Source organism: Danio rerio, chromosome 20, assembly GCF_052040795.2.
Source record: "Danio rerio strain M-AB ecotype USA chromosome 20, GRCz13ab, whole genome shotgun sequence".
NCBI classification, from domain to species: Eukaryota; Metazoa; Chordata; class Actinopteri; order Cypriniformes; family Danionidae; genus Danio; species Danio rerio.
The window spans coordinates 9,654,312-9,676,340 of NC_141040.1; the positions used below are offsets into that span (position 1 = coordinate 9,654,312).

Below are 22,029 nucleotides of genomic sequence, written 5' to 3' on the forward strand. Positions count from 1 at the left end.
TTTATTTCCACATATGAAGGAGGCCTAAAACCGATCTCTGAATATCCGAATCCATGCATTTTTTTCGTGTTTACACGGTCATAGAACAGTTCCGATCTGTGTAACATATGAGCAAAAAATCAGAATTGGGTCACATTTAACTGGCAGTGTAAGTGGGGCCTATGTAACTACAGAAGAGTCAAGCTCTAAATAGGAAAATAATCTACTCTAATGTTTTTCAGCGAGATGCTAACGGTCTAATGCGACTCAATGATTTATGCTAAGCTAAGCTAAAAGTGTTCCGCCAGACCTGGAGATTGGTTAAATGGATTCAAAATGGTAGAAGCTTAACAGTTTAACTCCAGTGAACTGTAAAATGAGCCTATTTTTAAAAGTGGAGTGTTCCTTTAAACCTGCTTATTTTCGTTCGCTTACTGATATTGAAACGTTAATCGTTTTTTTTAAGGTTGCATTAAATTATCGTTAAAAAAAAATATATATATATATATTATATATATAAATTAACTTACTCTGCTGTAAAGCGCTGTGTAAAGTGATAAATAAAATGAACTACATCTCTGACTTTAGAGAAGGATATTGTTACTATAACCACGGGGGTGAATACGTGATCCTTTCACTTGACAGACTTGTCTGGGCCTTCTGCGGTTCCCACAAGGTCTCTGATTCCTCGTCTGTGCAGTGACCTGTCTCTTCTGTCACTCTCTCTCTCTCTCTCTCTCTCTCTCTATATATATATATATATATATATATATATATATATATATATATATATATATATATATATATATATATATATATATATATGTATATATAAATATATGTGAAGTGCAAGTATCCACTAGCGTGTGTCCAGGTGTACATGATTTTGTTTTGGGGCAAAGCTTTAAGGAAAGAGATACAGGCTCTGCTCTGCTTTCTAACAGAGACATGTTTTAGGTCTGTAACTTTACCCCTAGACACTTCTATCTTTGATTACTGCTTTCTCCCACTCACTTTATATCTTTCGCTCACACAAGTTCACAATCTCTATTTTTCCATCTCTTGGGATTATGTGGGGGAAGAATTGGCCCTTTTACAGCCTCACCCTGTTTATCTATTCTCTCTGTTTTTCCCACTTACGGTGATGGTTTACCCAGAAATGAAAACATTATCATCATTAACTCACCCTCGTGTAGTTTACAGATTCATATAAATTTCTTTCTTCTGGATATGAACGGATAAACTGAAGTCTTTATTAATGTTTACACCAGCCTTTTAAATACAGAGAAAAAAGGCTGGTTTTAAGTTCCACGAATAAATAATTAAATAAAAATTAATGCAAATCAGCATTCAAATGCATTTCAATTCGAGTCACAAAAAAGTACTGCACTGAAGCCTTTTTTTTTTTTGTAAATTACACAGTATTTTACTCTAATATGAATTAGGGCTGCACAGTATAACATTTCAGCAATGATATCGCAATATGCGCATATATAATAGTCACATTGCTGGATCTGCAATGTTACATTGGTATTATTATTAATCAGAATTTGGAAAACACTTTTAAAAGCAGTCATGATTTGTGGAGTTTTTGCAAAGTTTAACCATAAAGTTACCAAAAACATTTTTATTGTTTAATTCAGTTTAAAAATATTCAAACATAGGAAATCACATTTAAACTTAAAGGAAGATTAATTGCGTGTGTGTGTGTGTATGCGTGTGCGCGTGTGCGCGTATATATATATATATATATATATATATATATATATATATATAGACTATAACATTTTGATTATTAAATTTTTATATCTAAATATTGCTAGACTTCCAGAAAATCATAAAGGACTGTATATATATTTTTTACAGTATTGTTGCTCTACTGTATTTCTCAACGCTTGTGATTGGTTTATTATATTTTATGTAGATGCACTCCCTTACAAAATCATCCTAATATATCGTAAAATATGAACTCTCCCCAAATATACTATTCATTTTATTTGGTAAAATTATATATTTTATATCGCAATATATATATTATATTGGATGACTACATACAGTAAAATACAAATCATATTAGTATATAATATTGCAATGTTAGTATTGCTTAATATTGTGCAGCCCTAATATGATTTGTATTTAACTGTATGTAGTCATCCAGTATGTTTGGGTATTTTCCACATCAAAACAGCATTTTTTACTTGCCGTTATCTAAATTTATTTTTTTAAGTGAGCGTGAAAACCAATCATAAGAAATACAGAGATTTACCATTTTATCTGTTACAGTAAATGGATACATAAAAAATTACAATTAAAGGCTGTATTAACTATGCATGTCTTGATGGTCAATTCCAATTTTGAAACTGTATCCAAATTTTTATTTATTTTTTTGCTGACCTGCTTACATCATCTTTCAAAAGTGACTCGTATCCGATTGTTTACATTTACACAGCACACTGCAAAGATGCAATGACCAGAAAAAAGAGCGGACACTGACTAACAGCTGATAATTAACGAGCGCTCTTTTTTTTTTTTCCATTGCTGTATTTAATCTGTTCACTGGCTTTAATTTATTGACAAGTTGTTGTTTTACTATAGTTTATTACAGAAAAGTTCTCATTTGGCCATCTTCTTTTAATCTTAGACATTTTAAACCAGTAGGCATCTTAATGTAATGTCCATGGCATGATTTATGCACGTGATGTATGCAACAGTTTTATATTAGTTTATGGTTACGCGGCGGATGTTTTGCTCTCTCTCTCTCTCTCTCTCTCTCTCTCTTTCTCTCTTTCTCTCTCTCTCTCTCATGCTTAAATATGCGTGTGATAATATAAAGGCATATTTAGTCCTCGTGTATGAGATTTAAGGTTTGGGATTCTGCTGAAGTCTGTACTGAAATGAAAGCCTCAGACTTGACGTCATTCGCTAGGGTTTTTAATGATGCGCGATTAGCATTGACAGGTGAAAATCCAATCTACCTGCTTTCACTGCAGACACGAGGGCACAGATCCGATTCCTATCAGATAAATTTCCACATATGAACAAGACCTGAATCTGATTTGAGTAAACCGGAATCCATGTGATTTTTTTTCCTGCTCACACATACATGGGTCATATCCGATCTTTGCCCTCTTGGCAGAAAAAAATCGGAATGGAATCACTTGAACAGTGCAGTGTAAATGCGGCCAAATTTTGTGTTGTCTAAAAAAAAAAATTACTTGTGAGGAGACTAAGAATGCTGTACATTTTACTGTTTGACAGTTATGCAGTATGTTAATTTTAAAGTTGCATTGTGGGATATATTCTCTTACAAGAGTATTCTTATTAGCTATGAATAAAAATAAAGTTTAAAACATGAGCGTGAGACCTTCCAATCATAGAAAATACAGTAATTTGGTCTGGTTTACAGACAGATAAATGAACAATGAGTTACAATACATTTATTTATTGTATGAAATATATATTAAAGGTGAGAAGACTAAGAATACTTTATATTTTACAGTAAAGATATTCAACACTGCAAATAAATGTACAGCAGTATAAATTGTACTGTAATTATTAATATGGTATTTTTGCTGTAAGTTCAATTTGCAGTAAATTGCTGCCAGTAAGATGCTGTAAATTCTACATGAAATTGTTAACATTCACGTTGGCTAACATCAAGAAGCGATAATTGTACAATTAAGAATCTTGTGACTTTTTTGTAAATTCATAGAGCCGAGTAAACAATACTTTTGGAATTTGTATTAAGAGGCCTGTGACATCATGGTCAAGTTAACATCATTGTGATATCTATTGACATTTGGTAAAGATGTCAGCATGCTAACTGAATCCACCACTGTATGATTCAAGTTAGGAATATTGTTTGCATTTATCTTATGAAATTTTGAAAAAAAAACAACATAAGCCCAATGATTTACGTTAACCTTTGAATTGTGATTTATTAAAAATGTAAAAAGAAAAAAATCTTGAAATGTAACAATATTCAATGGGATATTGTTTTAGAAAAAGAAAAATGTGATTAATAATATGTTTAATCTAAACGACATTATCAGTAGAAACTTTGAAAGGAACAATACTGTAATGATTTCCAGTGCTGTGACTCTGATTGATATTAACAGTATTATTGCAATGTCTGTAGACATTTTGAACAGACAAGAACCAAAGATAACAAACTCTAGTGCTATGATTCACACTAACAATATACACTGTAAAAAATGCAGGGCTCCACACAATTCATTCATGTTGTTCCAACACAAATCGAGTAAGTTAATTTACTGTAACACTTAATAAATTTGTGGATTGAACATTCTCTCAATGAGTAAGTTGTCTCAATGAAATCTCAAGAATTGTGTTGTTTCAGCTCATTTTAAATAAGTAGTTTGAACAAGCAAAAAAAAAAAAATTTTTTTTTGGAGTGTAGTCGTAATATTTTTAGAAAGATATAAAAAAAATTTTAACTAAATGATTCCTTTGATTTACAAATTTTTTTAAGATAAGTGTTTGTAAACACTTTATTTGGACTGAATTTAAACAAACAAATTAGGCTGAACATTACTGAATTTAATTTGTTTGTTTAAATTCAACCCATATAAAATGTTTTGAACAATTTAGCTGAAATATTTTTTTTAAATAACTACAGTATCAGGGTTCTTAAGCTTCTTGAAAGTACTTGAATTTCAGCCACATAGATTCAAGGCCTGGAAAACACTTAAAACAGACAAAAGTCCTTGAAAGTGCTTGGAATTTGAAATAAACTTTGTTTGTGGTTTTATTTCAACAAATGTACTCATTTGTCAAAAACAGGATGAAAAAAAAGACTAAATCTTACATTAAAAATCAGAAATTCAAATCTTGAAAATAACACTGATAAATAACGCACATTGATCAATATTTCAGAAACTGCATTTGAATATTACCATTATTTGACTTTGAATTGACGTGGATTCTGAGAAGTAAAAAGTTAAGTTCAGTAAAGACTTTCATGTCGCAACATATGCTGGGGTATGCTTACAAAGATGCTTGATTTAAAACTAGTGGTGCTTTATAAAGTCTTTGAAAGTCATTGAACCTGCTGTTCATGAAAATATGGGAACCCTGAACTATAGAAACGTTCAAAAACAACAAATCCGTGTTGGGTGTAATAAGTTACTCACTTAGAATCAGATATGCCACGTAATAACATTATATACAGAGTGTCCACGGGGTCTTAAAGTCTTAAATTCACTAAAATAATGTGTTGGAGGTCTTAAATCATTTCAAACAGGTCTTAATTTTCCTACAGTATGTCCATGTAAAGCTACCCAATCGGCCCAAACCCAACTAATCACTAACATTTCATCTCAATAAACGTTTTACCAAAAGTTTATCTATTAACTTTTATTTATAAACGCTATTTACCAACTCTATTTATATTTCTATTTAGAAGCATATGGTTTAATTATCTTCCTGTTTTTAACATTTTTTTGTTTTAACTGGGCCAAAATCCTTAGTGTTTAGCCTTGTTTAAGTCTAAAATTTAATTCATAATGATCTTAAAAAGGTCTTAAAAAGTTTTAAATTTGATCGATAAAAGTCTGTTTATAGCACCTCTACATTTTCTATATGAAAATCATAATTAAATGTATACCTTTTAAGCGAATTATTACCCTAAAAATGTACATCTGCAAAATAACTTGAAAAAAATGGATTTTTCTTTCCTCCTGAAACGAGGATGTCTGCTTTTCATCTGTTGTTGTGCTTTGAGAGGAACTGATAAAGACGGTTTTATTGGTTCTCAGAGAGCCGGCTATTGAGAAAATGTGTTTTTTCTTTGGCCTTGGGAATGGAAACTCTTTTTGAGGTCTTTTGTTGGAGATGTAGACAAAAGGCCACACCTTAGCACTTTGGATCTGCTTGGATAGTTGAATCTGAGAAGTTGACTGCAGTCCAAAATAGTAGTTGCTCTCAGCTACGACCGGCTGCTGCTTAAAGCATGTTGTTATTTAGACGAGGCCAAGGCACATAAATCATTTCCACTTTGGATCTCGCATAATTTTTCCTAGTCACCAGCCCTTGGCTACAGATTCATGTGTTTTGTTTTGCGATTCCAGCAGTCAACAGTTCAGTTGTGGGTCTCCAGGCTCCACTGCTGTCTGTGTGTAAAAGAGACCACAGTGTTTTAGTTCTTGATAAGAAGGTTAATTTGTGCGGTGAGATAGTGATAAAGCAAGATAGTGGTTTCCATTGTTTACGTTGTATTATTTCCTGGGTTTCTGAAGACGTTGTTTTGATTGCTGAAAGAAGTTTTTCCTAACTCTGTGTCACTAATTGATAGGCTAGTTGATTATTGAGCTTGACTATAGTAGATTTATTTATTTTCTTATTTAGATTTGTAACTAAAGATGATGAATTTAAGAGGAATTTCATTTCCTTTGAGAAAAAAAAATATTGTGAAACTTCCTGGAAAATGGCTTTAAAGGAGATTAGAGAATTACAGCAACACAAACTCATATGAGAGACTTTAAAAGCTGTAAAATAACATCCTGGTTATTTTACAGGTAAAAAGCCGGAGCAGCTGTATACAGTTGTTTTCCATCATTATTTTCAAAATATGTTAAATATAGATATTTTTTGAACACATCTTTAAAAATGCTATATAATATAAATCTCGATGCGAGAGTAAATAATAAAACTGAAATAATAAGACTGAATAATAAGACTTCATTACATGGCCATGGCCATAATGTGAGCCTCAAACACCGCTGTTTCCTCATTCTCATGTAAAAGATGTGAGCGTAAACCCCAGGTGAAATGAACATTAGGCCTGGGCGGATACACGATGCTGAGCCGGCATCGACGATCCTCCGCCCTGCCCCCGTCGCATACCCGCTCGCGAAAAATACACACTTAGGCCCCGTTTACACTAATATGTCTTCACACCTTTTTTTTTTCTAGCATTTCTGAACAGTTCTCCGTCCGCTGATAACGCACATCACGTGACCACACATACACACACACACACACACACACACACACACACACACACACACACACACACACACACACACTGTCATGAGCTCCAGAGAGCAGTGCACGTCAGAAAGTTTATTAAGGATGTGCCGCTGGATCGCGTCTTACTATAATTGTTAAACGTGATATTAAATTAATCTTGTTTCTATCAAATGACTCCTCTGTCTTTTGAATCTATCAGGTAATGTGTAAGCATCAGTACACTGCTTCAACCTTTCACTTTCACACTTGTTTGTAGTAATTTTAGTGAAAACCTCAGATACTGTTGGTTGTGCACCTTTTTTACAGACCAAACTTCTGCGGAAAAAGTGATTGTCAGGTGGCAATTTGTGTGCATCTTTATTTATTTATGAATTTTTTTTTATGGGTAAAACAAAGACCATGCGGGTAAGGTAGTTGAAACGGTTGGCTACAAATTATTAATTCGTTATGAATTAATTAATTATTCCTAAATAATTAATTCACCTCCGCCTTTGACGACGATGCCATCGTCCATCGCGATGTTTCTCGTTAGACATCGTACGATGGCTAATTGTCAACATCGCCCAAGCCTAATGAACATGCTGCTGAAATGATTTCAGTCACATTCTTGCTAATTCAGTGTAAACTAGGAAAGGTGGAAAATTCTCCATGTGCCAGATCTGAGAGGAATATGAAAATTATTTATTTTCCACATGATTTTAGTGTACACTGTGCTTCAAATTATATTTATATCATGAACAATCATTAAAAACTGCTTATTTTAAAGGGCTCAGTGGTGGAAATCGGAATTAGATTCTCTCTGTTTTTGATGTCCACAAGAAACACTTTCTTTTTTGAGTGTGATTTCAAGACAAATTGTCATTTGTAACAGTCTCCACAGACTTATTGATTGATGATTATGTAAGGTTTATAGCATTTAGGTTTAAACAATTTCTATAGTGGGAAAGGAATACTCAAGTCAATAGGCTAGCAACCAGCTATTTTTAAAATCTATTCTTTTTTGTTCATATAGAACACAGGTGTCAAACTCAGTTCCAAAAAGGCCGCAGCTCTGCACAGTTTGGTTCCAACCCTAATTAAACACACCTGATCAAACTAATTGAGTCCTTCAGGCTTGTTTGAAACCTACAGGTAAGTGTGTTGGAGCAGGGTTGGAACTAAACTGTGCAGGGCTTCGGCCCTCCAGGAATTGAGTTTGACACCCCTGATATAGAAGAAAGAATTTCAAATACTGTAGGTTTTGAAAAAGTGAAATGATAGCAGAATATACTTTTTTGGATGAACTATCACTTTAAATTAGTAAAATGGGGTATATGCACACAGACATTTTAATTTCAGCCAGCCAGCCTCTGCGCTTTTGGTGAACTGTTCTTCCATTATAAAACTGCCATGTTAAAGGTCTTTTATTTCTTTTAAAACCAGTGATCTTCACTGCCGGGTAGATATGAGATTTAAAGTTGGTCTCAGACCAGATGAAAAGCACAGCATAAAATTTAAACTTCCCTTGCCATTTCTTTAAAATATGACACTTTATAGTACCTCAGTATTTTCAATGGAGTTTTTGTGTTAGCCTGCTGATTCTGATACACAGTCTTTCATCTCGTTTTATGCTTGAACAACTAAATGAATGCTTAATTTTATTTAACTTGCTTAAGTCTATTCATCGATGCTGTAAAAGGTCTCATTAAGCTTTCACTAGAAGTTTATCATTGACTGAAAAACACCAGGGGCTCTATTTTAACGATCTAGGCACAAAGTCTAAAGCGCATGGCGCAAAAGCATTAAGGCCATGTCTAAATCCACTTTTGCTATTTTCAGGACTGAAAAATATGGTGTGCACCCCAGGACATGGTTTAACAGGGTTGTGCTTATTCTCTTAATGAATTATGAGTCTGTTTTTATTATACTGTGCTTTAATTTAATCAGAATCTCATCTCCCATTTTGTTTAAGAGTTTCGTAGCTCTATGGCACATTTGATATTTACATGGCGGACTTTGCAAGTTGGAACCCAAAGGCTTCACTAGCGAGAAAGAAGTTAAACACATCATCTGTGTGAAAATAAAGAACAAGCCCCCTCCATTTGTCCTCTTTACTTTCTTTTTACTTTTATTCTTTACTCCTTTACTTTCTAGGATAAGGAAATGGTGTTGTACACACTCTACTGAAGACATCCATTAGCCTACATATTTAATTTAATTTGTTAGGCACAAAGATTTGTTTCAAAACTTTTTCTATATTCATTTCATCATAATTTCCAGCAAACGAATAAATACAACAAATACAAACAATAATTACGAAGTTTGGTCAAAAAACTGAGTTATATGCAAACACGTGTCCTATTTGGATACCCGACAGGTGAACAAATGTAAGCTTGTTTTTATTAAAACAAATATATGCATGTAATAAATACTACTAATAATAACATTACATAAATGCATATTTTCATGAATAAACTGAAAAAGCCCCCCAAGGTGAAGGCATGGAGGTAGTGAGTTTTATAATTAAGTAGAAAATAATATATTTTTTGTAACATTTTAATCCTTAATTTTTTTCCATAAGTAAAGATATTTATGTATTACTGTACATCCTGTGTGTATTAAGCAATGTGTAGGCACATTACTAATGCGCTATGCACTGGTCAATGGCGCAGTCTATTTCAGCTTCTCAAAATGGCAATGCGCCAACAATGTGCCTTAACACACCTCCTTTCTAGACCGGAACACAGAGTCCACAAAGTGGCGCAAATGGATTTGCTTTTTAAACAACGTGATGCAAAACAGGAAAATTAGGGTTGCGCTGGTCTGAAAATAGCAACAAATTGAGCCAAACACATCTTGCGCCTTATTGCACAGGGTGTATGATAGTTGTGCATATACCCCATTATACACTGTAAAAAATTATGACAAAGTCAAAACAACAAATGTCTTTATGTCGCTTTAACTTTTTTTTAATAAGTCAATCATGTTTTCAATGCATTTTTTTAATGTTTTACAAATTTTAACTTAATACTTTTAGTCAGCAAGACTTTCTTTGCAGTGTAACCCACCAATGAAACCCTGGAGTTTTGCCCATTGTACCTATGATAGAGACATGCGTATAAACAAAACAGAAATTGATCAAGTTCGTAACATCAGTGAGACATTCACAAATGTTTTTCCATTTGTCATAGAGTGTGAGAGAGGCGGTTGTTGGAAATCGCACGCCTGCACGATTATTAACACAATTTTGTTGTCAAACACTTCCAGCTTTCATAGCAAATCAACCCAGAGGACAGAAAGAAAGATCTCGCCAAGTTTTGTAACCGCATTAGACCACATGAGAGTCACTCCCATGTCTATGCGCAGTCCAAATTTTCCATTCCCCTCATTTGACAGTCCATCAATAAAAATATTTGGATGGCTGAATTTGGTGCAAACGAGAATCGGATCCTATAATAACTGATTTGTGGTGTATTAAAAAGACAGCTGATTTAAGACTTTGAATAGCCCTGCTGTCACGCTGTGTGGGAAAACACCCCTCGCTTCTGTCGGGATCAGAGGGAGTAAGCGGATTGTACTGGAAACCAGAGCATTGATTTAAGAAGCTGGGTCTTAACAGGGCGTCGCATTTGTTTAGTCTGGCCCCTCCAACCTTATTTCCATGAACTCGCATTAAGACGCACACTCATTAGCCTGCATTTCTTTCAAGACATTGTGTGCTGAAGTTCACTCGGAATGAGTTGCGCGCTGTTTATTTGCATGCGGTTTTAGCACCTGAGTCACTATAGTGATTATGCAAATGAAATAACCGCGTTGACATGCCCATAAAATCTGTTGAAAGCATTTCGCACGGTGCGGTCCTTTATCATGCAGATCACTTCTGAGATGAGGTTAAGGCATGCTACTGATATCTGGTGTAGTTTATTGGTACTTGTCCCTTAGAAATGCTCATTGACATGCATATCAGGCAAAGACTTTAGATGTACAAAGACGGTGCACTCATGTTCGAAGCATGTTAATCTGTCTCGGTGCAAAAGAGGAAGAATTTGAAAAGCCGCCTGAGTCATTCAAGTCACACATATAAAAGCATTTTTCATTTCCCTGGTAAAGTTACGCTCCTGATGATTAAAGAATGGTGGGGGCGGTCCAACTGTTGTTGTCATTATGGCCTAAGAAAGCCAATTGAAAGTGGCAATGAATTGTGCGCGAACATGCATTTGATGTAACAGGATTGAAGCACAAATATAAAGTATGCCTATACATAATGTGCAGTTTTATTGTAAATAAGGTACACTTATTCCCAGATAGTCAATGTAGGCTCATTAGCGCATTTCCACTGTCGGGCCAGTGCAAGCCATGAGCCGCATTTCCACTATCGCGCCTAAAGCGAGCGAGCCAAGGCCAGTGGCGTTTTCACCGTCACTTCCGGGGCCTAATCGGGCCAAAGCGGGGCTTTCTCGGAAGCTAGCTATATGTAGGTAGCCTATATACAATACATAAATCAAACCGTTTTAAAGCCACATATAGCCTAACTTTCATTTTATAAAGACCTTTCTAAAAAAAAGCTTTTCGATATTTTCTAAAAACAATTAACACCGGAGAAGGTTTGAAATATTATTTATAAAGTATTTGGATGCGATGATATTAATTAAATCGCACAAACAAATGTAATGAATGGAAATACACAGGTCTGTGCGTATAGACATTTCATGTACTGCTGTGCAGTAATGTGTCGTTTGTTTGTTTCGATTGTCTTCATTTTAATGGTTTCGTTTCGTGATGATTCTATGGTGTGCTTTATCTGCCTGTCCTGATTCCCGCTGAAGTGGGCGGGTTGTGTGACGTTTGATTCGGGGACGTTCTGTGGGCGGTGTTTGCATGACGCGCTGTGAGCTACTAGCCCGACAGTGGAAACGCGAGATGATTTCGGCCTCATTTCTCAACCTCTCGGGCTATTTGCCCGGCCCGATTAAAGCCCTGGCTCGCACTGGCCCGATAGCGGAAATGCGGCTATTGTTTTACCCCTGAATGTATCTCGAATCACAACCTGCTCTATTCAGCGGGAATCGGGCAGATAAAGCACACCAACGCATCATCACAAAACGATTAAAATGAAAACAACTGAAACAAAGCAATGACACGTTACTGTACAGCATTACATTATATGTCAATACGCACAGGCCTATGTATTTCCATTCATTATATTTGGTCTCACCTCTAACGGAGGGACTTGAAGATGTATTTTTAAAAATTGTTTAATCTGGAAAATATCTGTTCAAAGATGTGATGGACATCTTTAAAAGGTCAGCTGAATGGACATTCTAAATTTTAAACATCTTAAAGACACATTTCAAACGTCTATTTAATGTCTGAAAATTGATGTGTAATAGACATTTTGCACAAACATCTTTTAGATGTAAACACAAAGATCAAAGAGACATCTCTGTGATGTATGTGTGGGATGAACGATGTATACTTTAACTTTTATACAGTTCGCTGGAAAACTTGATTCATATTGCTCAATCATGATATTATGTGGTAAGTTATTTCCCGATAACAACCACTGAAATTAATTTCACAAGATTTCTATTCTTGTAAGTATAATGGTTATGTCTTAAGAGAATGTAAGCAGTTGTTTGGAAAATCAGGTTGTCAATGTTTGACAGTATGTTTGATTAAAAGAAAAAAAAGAAGTCATTGATTTCATTGCATTTTTTAACATCTCTGTTATTTGTGTTGCATTTGTAGTTTTAAAAAGTAAATATTATTTTTTATCTCCTTTTTCATTTTTCCTGATCCAAAGAATTATCCAATCTGTGGCTCAAAAACCACTAATTGATGTGACATTGCCACTAGTTTTCTAGATTTCTCAATTTTCAGTAAAGAATGAAACACATTGAGCTTATCAAACAGTGGCACTGTCGTCAGCTGTGTTAAGTGTGAGTGGTTCATATCTAAATAGATTCTGACAAGCTGAGTTTAATTCTAAATTAGCTAAAAAAAAAATAAAATAAAAAAATATGAAAACGATCCGGATGAAATCCTTTCTCATTAAAACTCCTGTGATCTTGTATCATTATACTGTGTTCTGAACTCTGCTTTTGTCTTTTTTATCGTTATCATCCTTAGTGTGAATGGGCTTGTTATATAAATAATCTCCACAGAGCTATTTCCGTCTGTTAACACCTGGTTCAGCTGGATTGCGTGTGTTTAGTAAATAAAGCATGAATTTGTGGTGCAATTCTGTGTGAAAAAGTGGCACTATTTAGTGAATTCACCCTTTTCATCTATTAATGTGAAACAGAGCTCTAAAAAAAGGTCTGGAGCTGTAAAGTGGCTAACTATTGTTTCCAGATTTTTTTTTCCACTTTTTTTTTTTTGAGGATGTTGTTTTTTCAGAGGAGGGGCCTTCCAGGCATCCAGTTCACTGACATGCCGTGCCAGCCTTTTCAGGTTTCTCCTGCTGTCGACTTTCCACAGGAAATGTTTTGAGGAAGTGAGAGTTGCTGATGTGACTGCTGTGAGTGGTATTGTCAGATTACAGCATGGCGCTTAAATGTTACACAACAGAGGATCATGAGAAAGACACCCAGACCGTGACCTCAGAAGCCCTGGCTGTTTGTGGTTGCGCCAAAACTGGCGAACGAAAACACACAGGTGTGTTTACATAGCAGTTCGAAGAAGACCCGGATGAGTGTTATGTCAATAGTGACTTCCTCAGGTGTCTGACCTAAAGAAGTGCTTCCATTGTTTCAGGGTCTTATCATCTGCTCTGCACTCGCTCTATAAACCGCAAAAATGACTCAATGGCTCCAAGTTTGCAAATGATTCACAGTTGATGAGTGAGTTATGGCAATTGGGAAATATTGCAATATGTCGGAACAGCGGTCCTAAATTAACTTCCCAGCAGTGTTCAAAATGGGAAAATACACCAGAACCAAATATATCTCTATGAAGCAATGCAACTGCTTTATAATATATATATATATATATATATATATATATATATATATATATATATATATATATATATATATATATATATATATATATATTAGGGATGTAACGGTATCAGAATTTCACGGTACGGTAATACCTCGGTATGAATGTCACGGTACGGTATTTATTGAATCATTTACAGGAAAAAACAAAACTTATGAAAATACTCCAAAAAAGTGCCAAAAGTGTCAATGACATACAAATTAGCCATCTATCTGTAAGCTTTGAAACAGGAACTTCAATTTTAATAACAAAAAATTATTAAACCATGTAAAAAAAATAAAGTTTCAATTTAGTATTGTTGAAAACTCATCACATTCAACATTTAATCACTCAATCACTTAGATAGAGATGGGTTTAAAGGAAAATTATCATATAAATATAATCTGGTAAAAGCTGGTATCTCTGGGCATTTACAATGTCCCCTGCGACAGAAAAAACCCTCTCATTTGGGACAGGTTTCTGGTACAAGAGAGGTATGACTTGGCCCAGGTTGACAGCAGTGGGTAACGTTGTGCATTGTCTTTTCCCCACTTGAGAGGACAAACCATGAGTAAGATAGTGGTCTCATGTCTGCATCAATCTGAACAGTGTGCTGACAACACCGCTATTCAGTACGCGCGCGACAACACGGCTGATAAGAACTCGCGCGACAACACCGCTATTCAGTACGCGCGCGGCGACAACACTCGCTTTAGAGTTTTCCATCTCTTTTTCATCCCCGCTTCTAGCAGCACACTCCATTTCCGCATTACTGGATCTGTAGCGACAACAGAGCACAAGGGATAATGGTCAAGCCTGGGCTGATGGGAATTGTAGTTTTCGCTACCTCCCATTCGCTTCATTCGCCTGAGCAAATTTTCTCAGAAGACCTATAGTTTTACCGAGTCATGCGACTTCGGTAATATCGAAAAAAATTTATATTGCGGTATGACGGTATTTACAATACCGTTACATCCCTAATATATATATATATATATATATATATATATATATATATATATATATATATATATATATATATATATATATATATATATTTAACAGGTGCACCTATCCAACTGCTCATTATTGCAATCAATACATTTAGGCATGTAGACATGGTCAAGACAATCTGCTGCAGTTCAAACCATCATCAGAAGGTGGAAGAAAGGTCATTTAAATAACTTTGAATATGGCATAGTTGTTGCTGCCAGACCTGCTGCTCTGAGTATTTCAGAAACTGCTGATCTACTGGGATTTTCATGCACAACCATCTTTAGGGTTTACATAGAATGGTCCAGAAAAGAGAAAATATCCAGTGAGTGGCAGTTTTGTGGGTGCTAATGCCTTGTTGATGCCAGAGTTCAGAGAACAATGGCCAGACTGGTTCGAGCTGATAGAAAGGCAACAGTAACTCCAATAACCACTTGTTAACCACTTGTCAAATAACCACCAAGGTACGCAAAAGAGCATCTCTGAACACACAACACATCCAACCTTGAGACGGATGGGCTACAACAGCAGAACACCACACCTGGTGTCACTCCTGTCAGCTAACAACAGGAAACTGAGGCTACAATTTTCATAGACTCACCAAAATTGTCCAATAGAAGATTGGAAAATGTTGCCTGGTCTGATGAGTCTCGATTTCTGCTGCAACATTTGGATGGTAGAGTCTGAATTTGGCATCAACAACATGAAAGTATGGATCAATCCTGACTTGAATAAATGGTTCAGGCTGCAGGTGGTGGTGTAATGGTGTCTGGCATGTTTTCTTGGCACACTTTGGGCTCATTAGTACCAATTGAGCGTCATGTCAATGCCACAGCCTACTTCAGTATTGTTGATGACCATGTCCATCTCTTTATGACCAGTGTACCCATCTTCTGATGACTTCGTCACGCAGGATAATGCGCCATGTCATGAAGCGTGAATCATCTCAGACTAGTTTCTAGAACATGACAATGAGTTCGCTGTACTCAAATGGCCTCCACAGTCACCAGTTCCTAATCCAATTGAGTACCTTAGGGATGGGGTGGAACGGGAGATTCACATCATGGATATGCGGCTGACAAATCTGCATGTCTTAATATTAGAAAAGCCTTTAAAACCATGTGACCAACCTTTTTTGAAGATTCTTAATAGCCAACATGGCTTTATGGTTAAACATATAATGCCTGTTGGTTTAGACAGTGACTTCAAATTGTGAATCATTTGGATAAAGTGTTTTTTTTTTTTTTTTTTTTACTGTTCATTTGTGGACAAGATTTTTTACGCAAAGAAGGAAAAACTCTTAACTTTATAAAAAATACTGGTTTATTTGGACTAAGCCTGACACATTATGCATGATAAACCGATCAGTTTAGGTTTAAAAAGCATTGTAAGCAAAGGTAACCACTAGTCAGTATTTCTAAGATGAAGGGGCCTTGAGGGTCGACAAATCCTATCATTACCAGCAGAGTTCAACAAAAATTGCAGCAATAATTGAGTAATGATGCTTTTGGGAAACACAACCCTGAACCTAATCAAGGTCTATAGATTCACTAGAAAGCTCAAGGCAAGTGTTGGCCCTCAGGGAGCAGAAATGGACACCTGGTTTAAATTATTTTGCAGGTTTTTAATAAAACAACATTTTTATTTAATCGCCAAAGCCACATTTTTTACTCTATTTTGGCACTTGACAAATATTACATTAAAGGTCTGACTGTATGAAATCTGTTTTGGGTTTTCAGCATCTTTCGAGGAGGATTCTGGGTTTGTGACAGCGGCGCTGGGGAACACATGGAGTCACAGTGTTAACACACGTCTCATCGTTCAGTATGAGGACTCAGAAAGAAGACAGGTAATCGCCAACACTGTGCAAAATTATCTTTAAATATATAAAGAGCAAACTTCAATTGCCAAAACAAACCAAGCAACTCTAGTACTCTTTAAACGTTTACAGTAAACCAGTATCATCTTACTCTGTAAACATTGCTAGAGTATAGAGCTTAGGTATTGCTGACATCTTGCACTACAATAACTTTTGTTAGGTGTGGTCACAACAATATATGCATCACAATGGGATTGAAAGGTCATTTACTGTAAGTTGCTGCCAGACTGGCTGACCTAAGTATAAGATTTACAGAGTAAAATAGAAATGTATAGTAAGCATCAGTTCTGGAAAATGCCTTTTTGTTCAGAGCTACAGTAGTGTTCAGAGAAGAATCAACAGACTGGTTCAGCTGACAGTCACTCAAAATCACTTGGTACAATCCTCTGAACACACAACAGACCAAACCTTGAAGCAGATGAGCTACAACAGCAGAAGAAGAAAAAGAAAACGCTGTCAATTCTGTCAGACATAAATTTTTCAGTGTATGGTGTGACTGTTTCAAGAATAGTTCAATAAATTACAGCTCCTAAATAAAAAAAAGAAAATCTTAGAAGTCTCATAAATACCACAGACCAAATTTTACAAGTAGCTATTATTGTGTTTATTTTATGGAACAATTAAATTAGTTGAAGGACCCCATTCAAGATCATGTGACTGAAGCCCCCTGTGCTTCTTATTTATATATATATATATATATATATATATATATATATATATATATATATATATATATATATATATATATATATATATATAACGAATACATAAAAAAACAAATGTGGGGATGGTGTCATGGTGAAAAAGTGATGTCACCGGTGTTGCGTCTTAAAACTGGTATCAACGTCAACACCGTCTATCGTGGCAAGCCTAATAAGTAGACAGTCTGCGTAATATCTATTGATACTGCCATTTATCAGTCCTTCAACAGACATTTACTGACTATAAGAAACTTTGCAAGCACATGTCAACTTACACCAACCCTAACCTCCTACCTAACGGTCTACTTATAATCTAATGAGAATCAGTTGGCATATAGATGCAATGTAACTTAAATTTAACAAACAGACCATCAAAATAAATTGTGACCAAACCTCTTGTTATAATCGAGGTCTGCAAAAAGAAAACCTCTGAACTCACAACACACCAAACCTTGAAGCAGATGAGCTGCAATAGCAGCTGAAAACGAAAAAGAAGAACACACTGTCACTCTTGTCAGATGAGAACAGCAAACTGAGTATACATGGGATAAACTGAAACATTAAAAGATTGGTAGAACAAGTTTGGTTTAATACGTTCAAGTGGGCCAGAATTTGTGTTTGTGTGCACAAAACCCTTGAGTACTTTTTTTGAGATTTTAACTGATGTGTGTGTGTTGAGCATCAGTTAAGACAATGTTTGCACCTATTAACTTTAATTGTGGGAAAAACTGGATAATTTGCAGCTTTTGTCAGCTAATTTCAGCCTCCGGGTTTAAAAGGATTTTTGGGGTGGAATCAAAATCGGCGTTCTGGCGCAAAGTAGACGCGTCGGTTTCTCATCACTATTCATAGCGGAGTTTTCTTATGCTATGAGAAGACCTTGCTTCTTAATTATTTATGACTGAACGCGCTTTCCGAAGACAAGGCAGACCTGCCAGTGCCAAGCTGTGAGACACAGACCGACAGCACGCAGTATTTAGCTGTTCATGAAGTATGTGTTTGTTTTCATGATTCACGGGTTTTGTTGCATGTTTTTCCCCGCAATGCTGTCAGTGCCGAAACAGCAAAGCTGTTTGTGTGCAGCAAACATTTTTGTTGGGAGAGAGCAGTACAAGAATTAGAGGATGGCGGAAGTTGTGTTTTATCAGGAGTTCGTTCACATTTAGACACATTGCAGTGCTGCTGTGTTTGCCTAAATCTTCTAGATTACCAGCAGGGCTAATAGTTCAAATAGACAGGGCAAGAGACCTGCTGCACTGAGTCAGCATTCAGACCTATGATTCAGACCTGGGGATTGAGGAAAAAGTCCTCATTTATAGTGTTTATATGAACCCGATCTTTATAATGATATAAATTGTGGTTGTTTGTATATGAAATTACGAATAAAATACGTAGCAGGGCATTAAATTACTGTTTATTTCTTTGCATTTTAACTTTGTAAACTATAAAATCATGCGTCACCTCACGGTTTGTGTCTAATTTTGTGAGCTTACTGACAACAGTTGTTCGCTCCCCTCCTTCTCCCCTGCTGGCCACGTCCACTCCACGCACATTATGATGCATGTTTTGAAAAAAATTCTAAGGTAGACCCAAACCGAAAGTGGGGGGTGTCATGGTCCTTTAAGTCATCAAAATTCACAATGTTTATTTACTAGCACTTGTTGATCTTTATATTAGATTACGTGAACAATTAATTCATGCAAGTTGATCCCCTGAAGAATAAAAAAAAAAAAATCAATGTCTGACCATTTGCTTCCACATTTGGAGTGCTTCCGCCACTATATTCTTTCCTACACCTCTAGTAAATAGTGAAAATTGATACTTTAAGTCTGGGTGAAGTCAAAATAAATTTTGCTAGTGCACATGGTTATTCTTTAGTTTAAAAAATGAATCTATGCAAGTTAATCCATTGGGGAAAAAAAATAATAAAAACATGTTTGGTAATCTTTAATTAAAGTCTGACCAATTGCATCCTTGTTTGGAATGGCCACAATTTTCTTAACCATGCCCCACATACCGTTATTTTGCTACAAAGAAATGATGCACAAAAAACAAACACATGTGCTGATTTCATCTTTTAGTTAAGCTTGATAGAAAGAAAACTGCTTACTCCACCAGCCCTCTCGCTGTCTCAGCCTGCCCTGCTTGTTTTCATCGTGTCAAATGATGGCATACCTCATTGCCCCTACACCCACACAACCCCCAGGACTTGTTTTTCTCTTTTCCAACTGAGCTCCTACTTAAAGAAAGGCACTCTGATGGAGAGGCAGTGGTCCAAAACTGCTGGTACACACAGAAAGCAATGGTGCCTGGCTCTTTTGTGCAGCTCAGTGACTCTGGCAGGGCCACTTAAGTAAAAAAAAAAAACCCTCAGAAACTCCCTGCTTTTCAGCCATTTACTGTCAGCTTTACCCATTAGAGGTAAAATTATGCTACTTGCGTGAAAGATGTGGATTTGGGTCAGAATAAGCAGAACTGGGTTGGTTTGGTGACTGACTGGAAATCTTTGCATCTGTGTGTCATGGTGCATCATTGAGGAACCGCATTCACACAAAGCAACTGGAAGGAGGTTTGTAGAAACTAACTCATTCTTAACCACTGGTAACCAGATACGCCAGAAAAAGCAGGAAAAAAGGAAAACACGCCAGTTTATTTTTTATACAAATAAGCCTAGAGCAAGTTGTTCTGCCTGAGAACAGTTAACTCGAGACGGAAATTTGCTTCATTTCTGCAGTACACAAATGATACCGCATTCATATTAAGTCAAAATCACAAAAGCTCTGTTTGTTTGCTTAATGTTTGCGGGTTTGAACCTTTTCCGATGGGTGTTTACTCAATAGTTAGCAGACAGATTTTCACCCTTCACCTCACGGCTGAGTTTTGTCGTGTCATTTTTCAATACTCTCGTTTTGAACATGGCACACCTCAGTGCAGGGTTTCCGTGTCGGACAAAAGGAGTAATGCAGATTGCGAAGGATCTCTTATAGGCTGTGACGCAGATTACTAGCAGACCCTGCTGAGTCTGGAAACCCAATGCCACTTCTTCCCCACGGGCTGTTTTCCAGAATCCTATGCTTGTTTTTATGCTCATTGACGTAACAGGCAGATAGATGTTCTTTTTTGTTGAGGGGGAAAGAGTTCATGTTGACATGCTGAACACAAAAGCCGCATTATTGCAGGCTTTCTTAATTTACTCTGATGATTTTCCTTTTAAAGAAAAAGAATAATGAACCAAACAAACAATTGTGGCCTGTTTAATCTGTCCTTGGGCTCTAGTTTCTGTTGATAGTTGTATGGGTCACACTTTACAGTAAAGTTCTTTTAGTTAATGCATTTAGTTCAAACATTAAGTATGAATGAGCACATCTTGAACAGCATTTATCTGAAACACTATAAAAGCATAGTAAAATAATAAATATAAAATAATATACTATCATTGGTAACATTTTATTATGATGGTCCATTTGAGAATTAGTAGACTGTCTGCTTAATATCTTGACACTGCTGTTAAAAAGATATTTAACTCACTTTAAGAAACTTTGCAAGTACATGTCAACTTACACTAACCCCAACCTAAAAGTCTATTTATAACCTAATGAAAATTAGTTGGCATGTAGATGCAATATAGCTTAAATTTAACAAGCGGACCATCAAAATATAGTGTGTTTCATTTAATGCAAACTCTAACAATTTGTTACACTACCTGACAAAAGTTCTGTCACCTTTCCAAGTTTTAGGAACAACAAATAGTAACTTGACTTCAAGTTGATCATTCGGTATCAGAGGTGGCTTATATGAAAGGCAAAGACCTCAAAATTACGCTTATTTTTACCAAAATACATCATGATCATGCCTTGATTTATAACTATTTAATTAGGACAGTAAGGTCTGAATTTGCTTGTCACTTAAAGTCTTGTCACTTAACAGAAATAATGTACAATATAGAATATAAAGTCATTTTGCAGTGGAAAAAGTATTGATATTGTGTATGACTCCCATGAGCTTGGAGGACTGCATCCACACATCTCTGCAATGATTCAAATAACTTATTAATAAAGTCATCTGAAATGGCAAAGAAAGCATTCTTGCAGGACTCCCAGAGTTTATCAAGATCCTTTGGATTCATCTTCAAAGCCCCATCCTCCGTCTTACCCCCGACATGCTCAATAATGTTCATATTTGGTGACTGGGCTGGCCAAACCTGGAGCACCTTAACATTGTTTTTAAGACCTTTGATGTGGAGGCTGAAGTATGAAAAGGAGCCTGCTTGAGAGTTTGCCCTCTCCTGTGGTTTGTAATGTAATGGGCAGCACAAATGTCTTGACACCTTAGGCTGTTGCTCTGCAGTTCTCTTGCATACCCCTGCCCCCATACTGAATGTGACCATAAACCAGGATTTTAATAAGTTATTATTTGTTGCTTTTACAACTGAGATCCACTACATGACTTTTGTCAGGTATTGTGCTTAAAAATATGGTATTATAACAAATCAAATCCACTGTCAGGCCTAAATATATTTTAATTTTA

At 35.9% G+C, this 22,029-nt stretch overlaps 1 protein-coding gene across 5 annotated transcripts in view; it reads left to right on the forward strand.

The window, feature by feature from the left end:
* rad51b (RAD51 paralog B) overlaps window positions 1-22,029 on the forward strand; it is an 88,292-nt gene that overhangs the window by 25,383 nt on the left and 40,880 nt on the right. For all 5 annotated transcript variants that reach the window (XR_015517543.1, XM_087296562.1, XM_087296561.1 and 2 more), the window contains 1 exon segment: window positions 16,662-16,771. Coding sequence is in view for 4 of the 5 variants with exons in the window: in XM_087296562.1 (XP_087152688.1) it covers window positions 16,662-16,771 (110 nt within the window). In the remaining variant the exon portion in view is untranslated.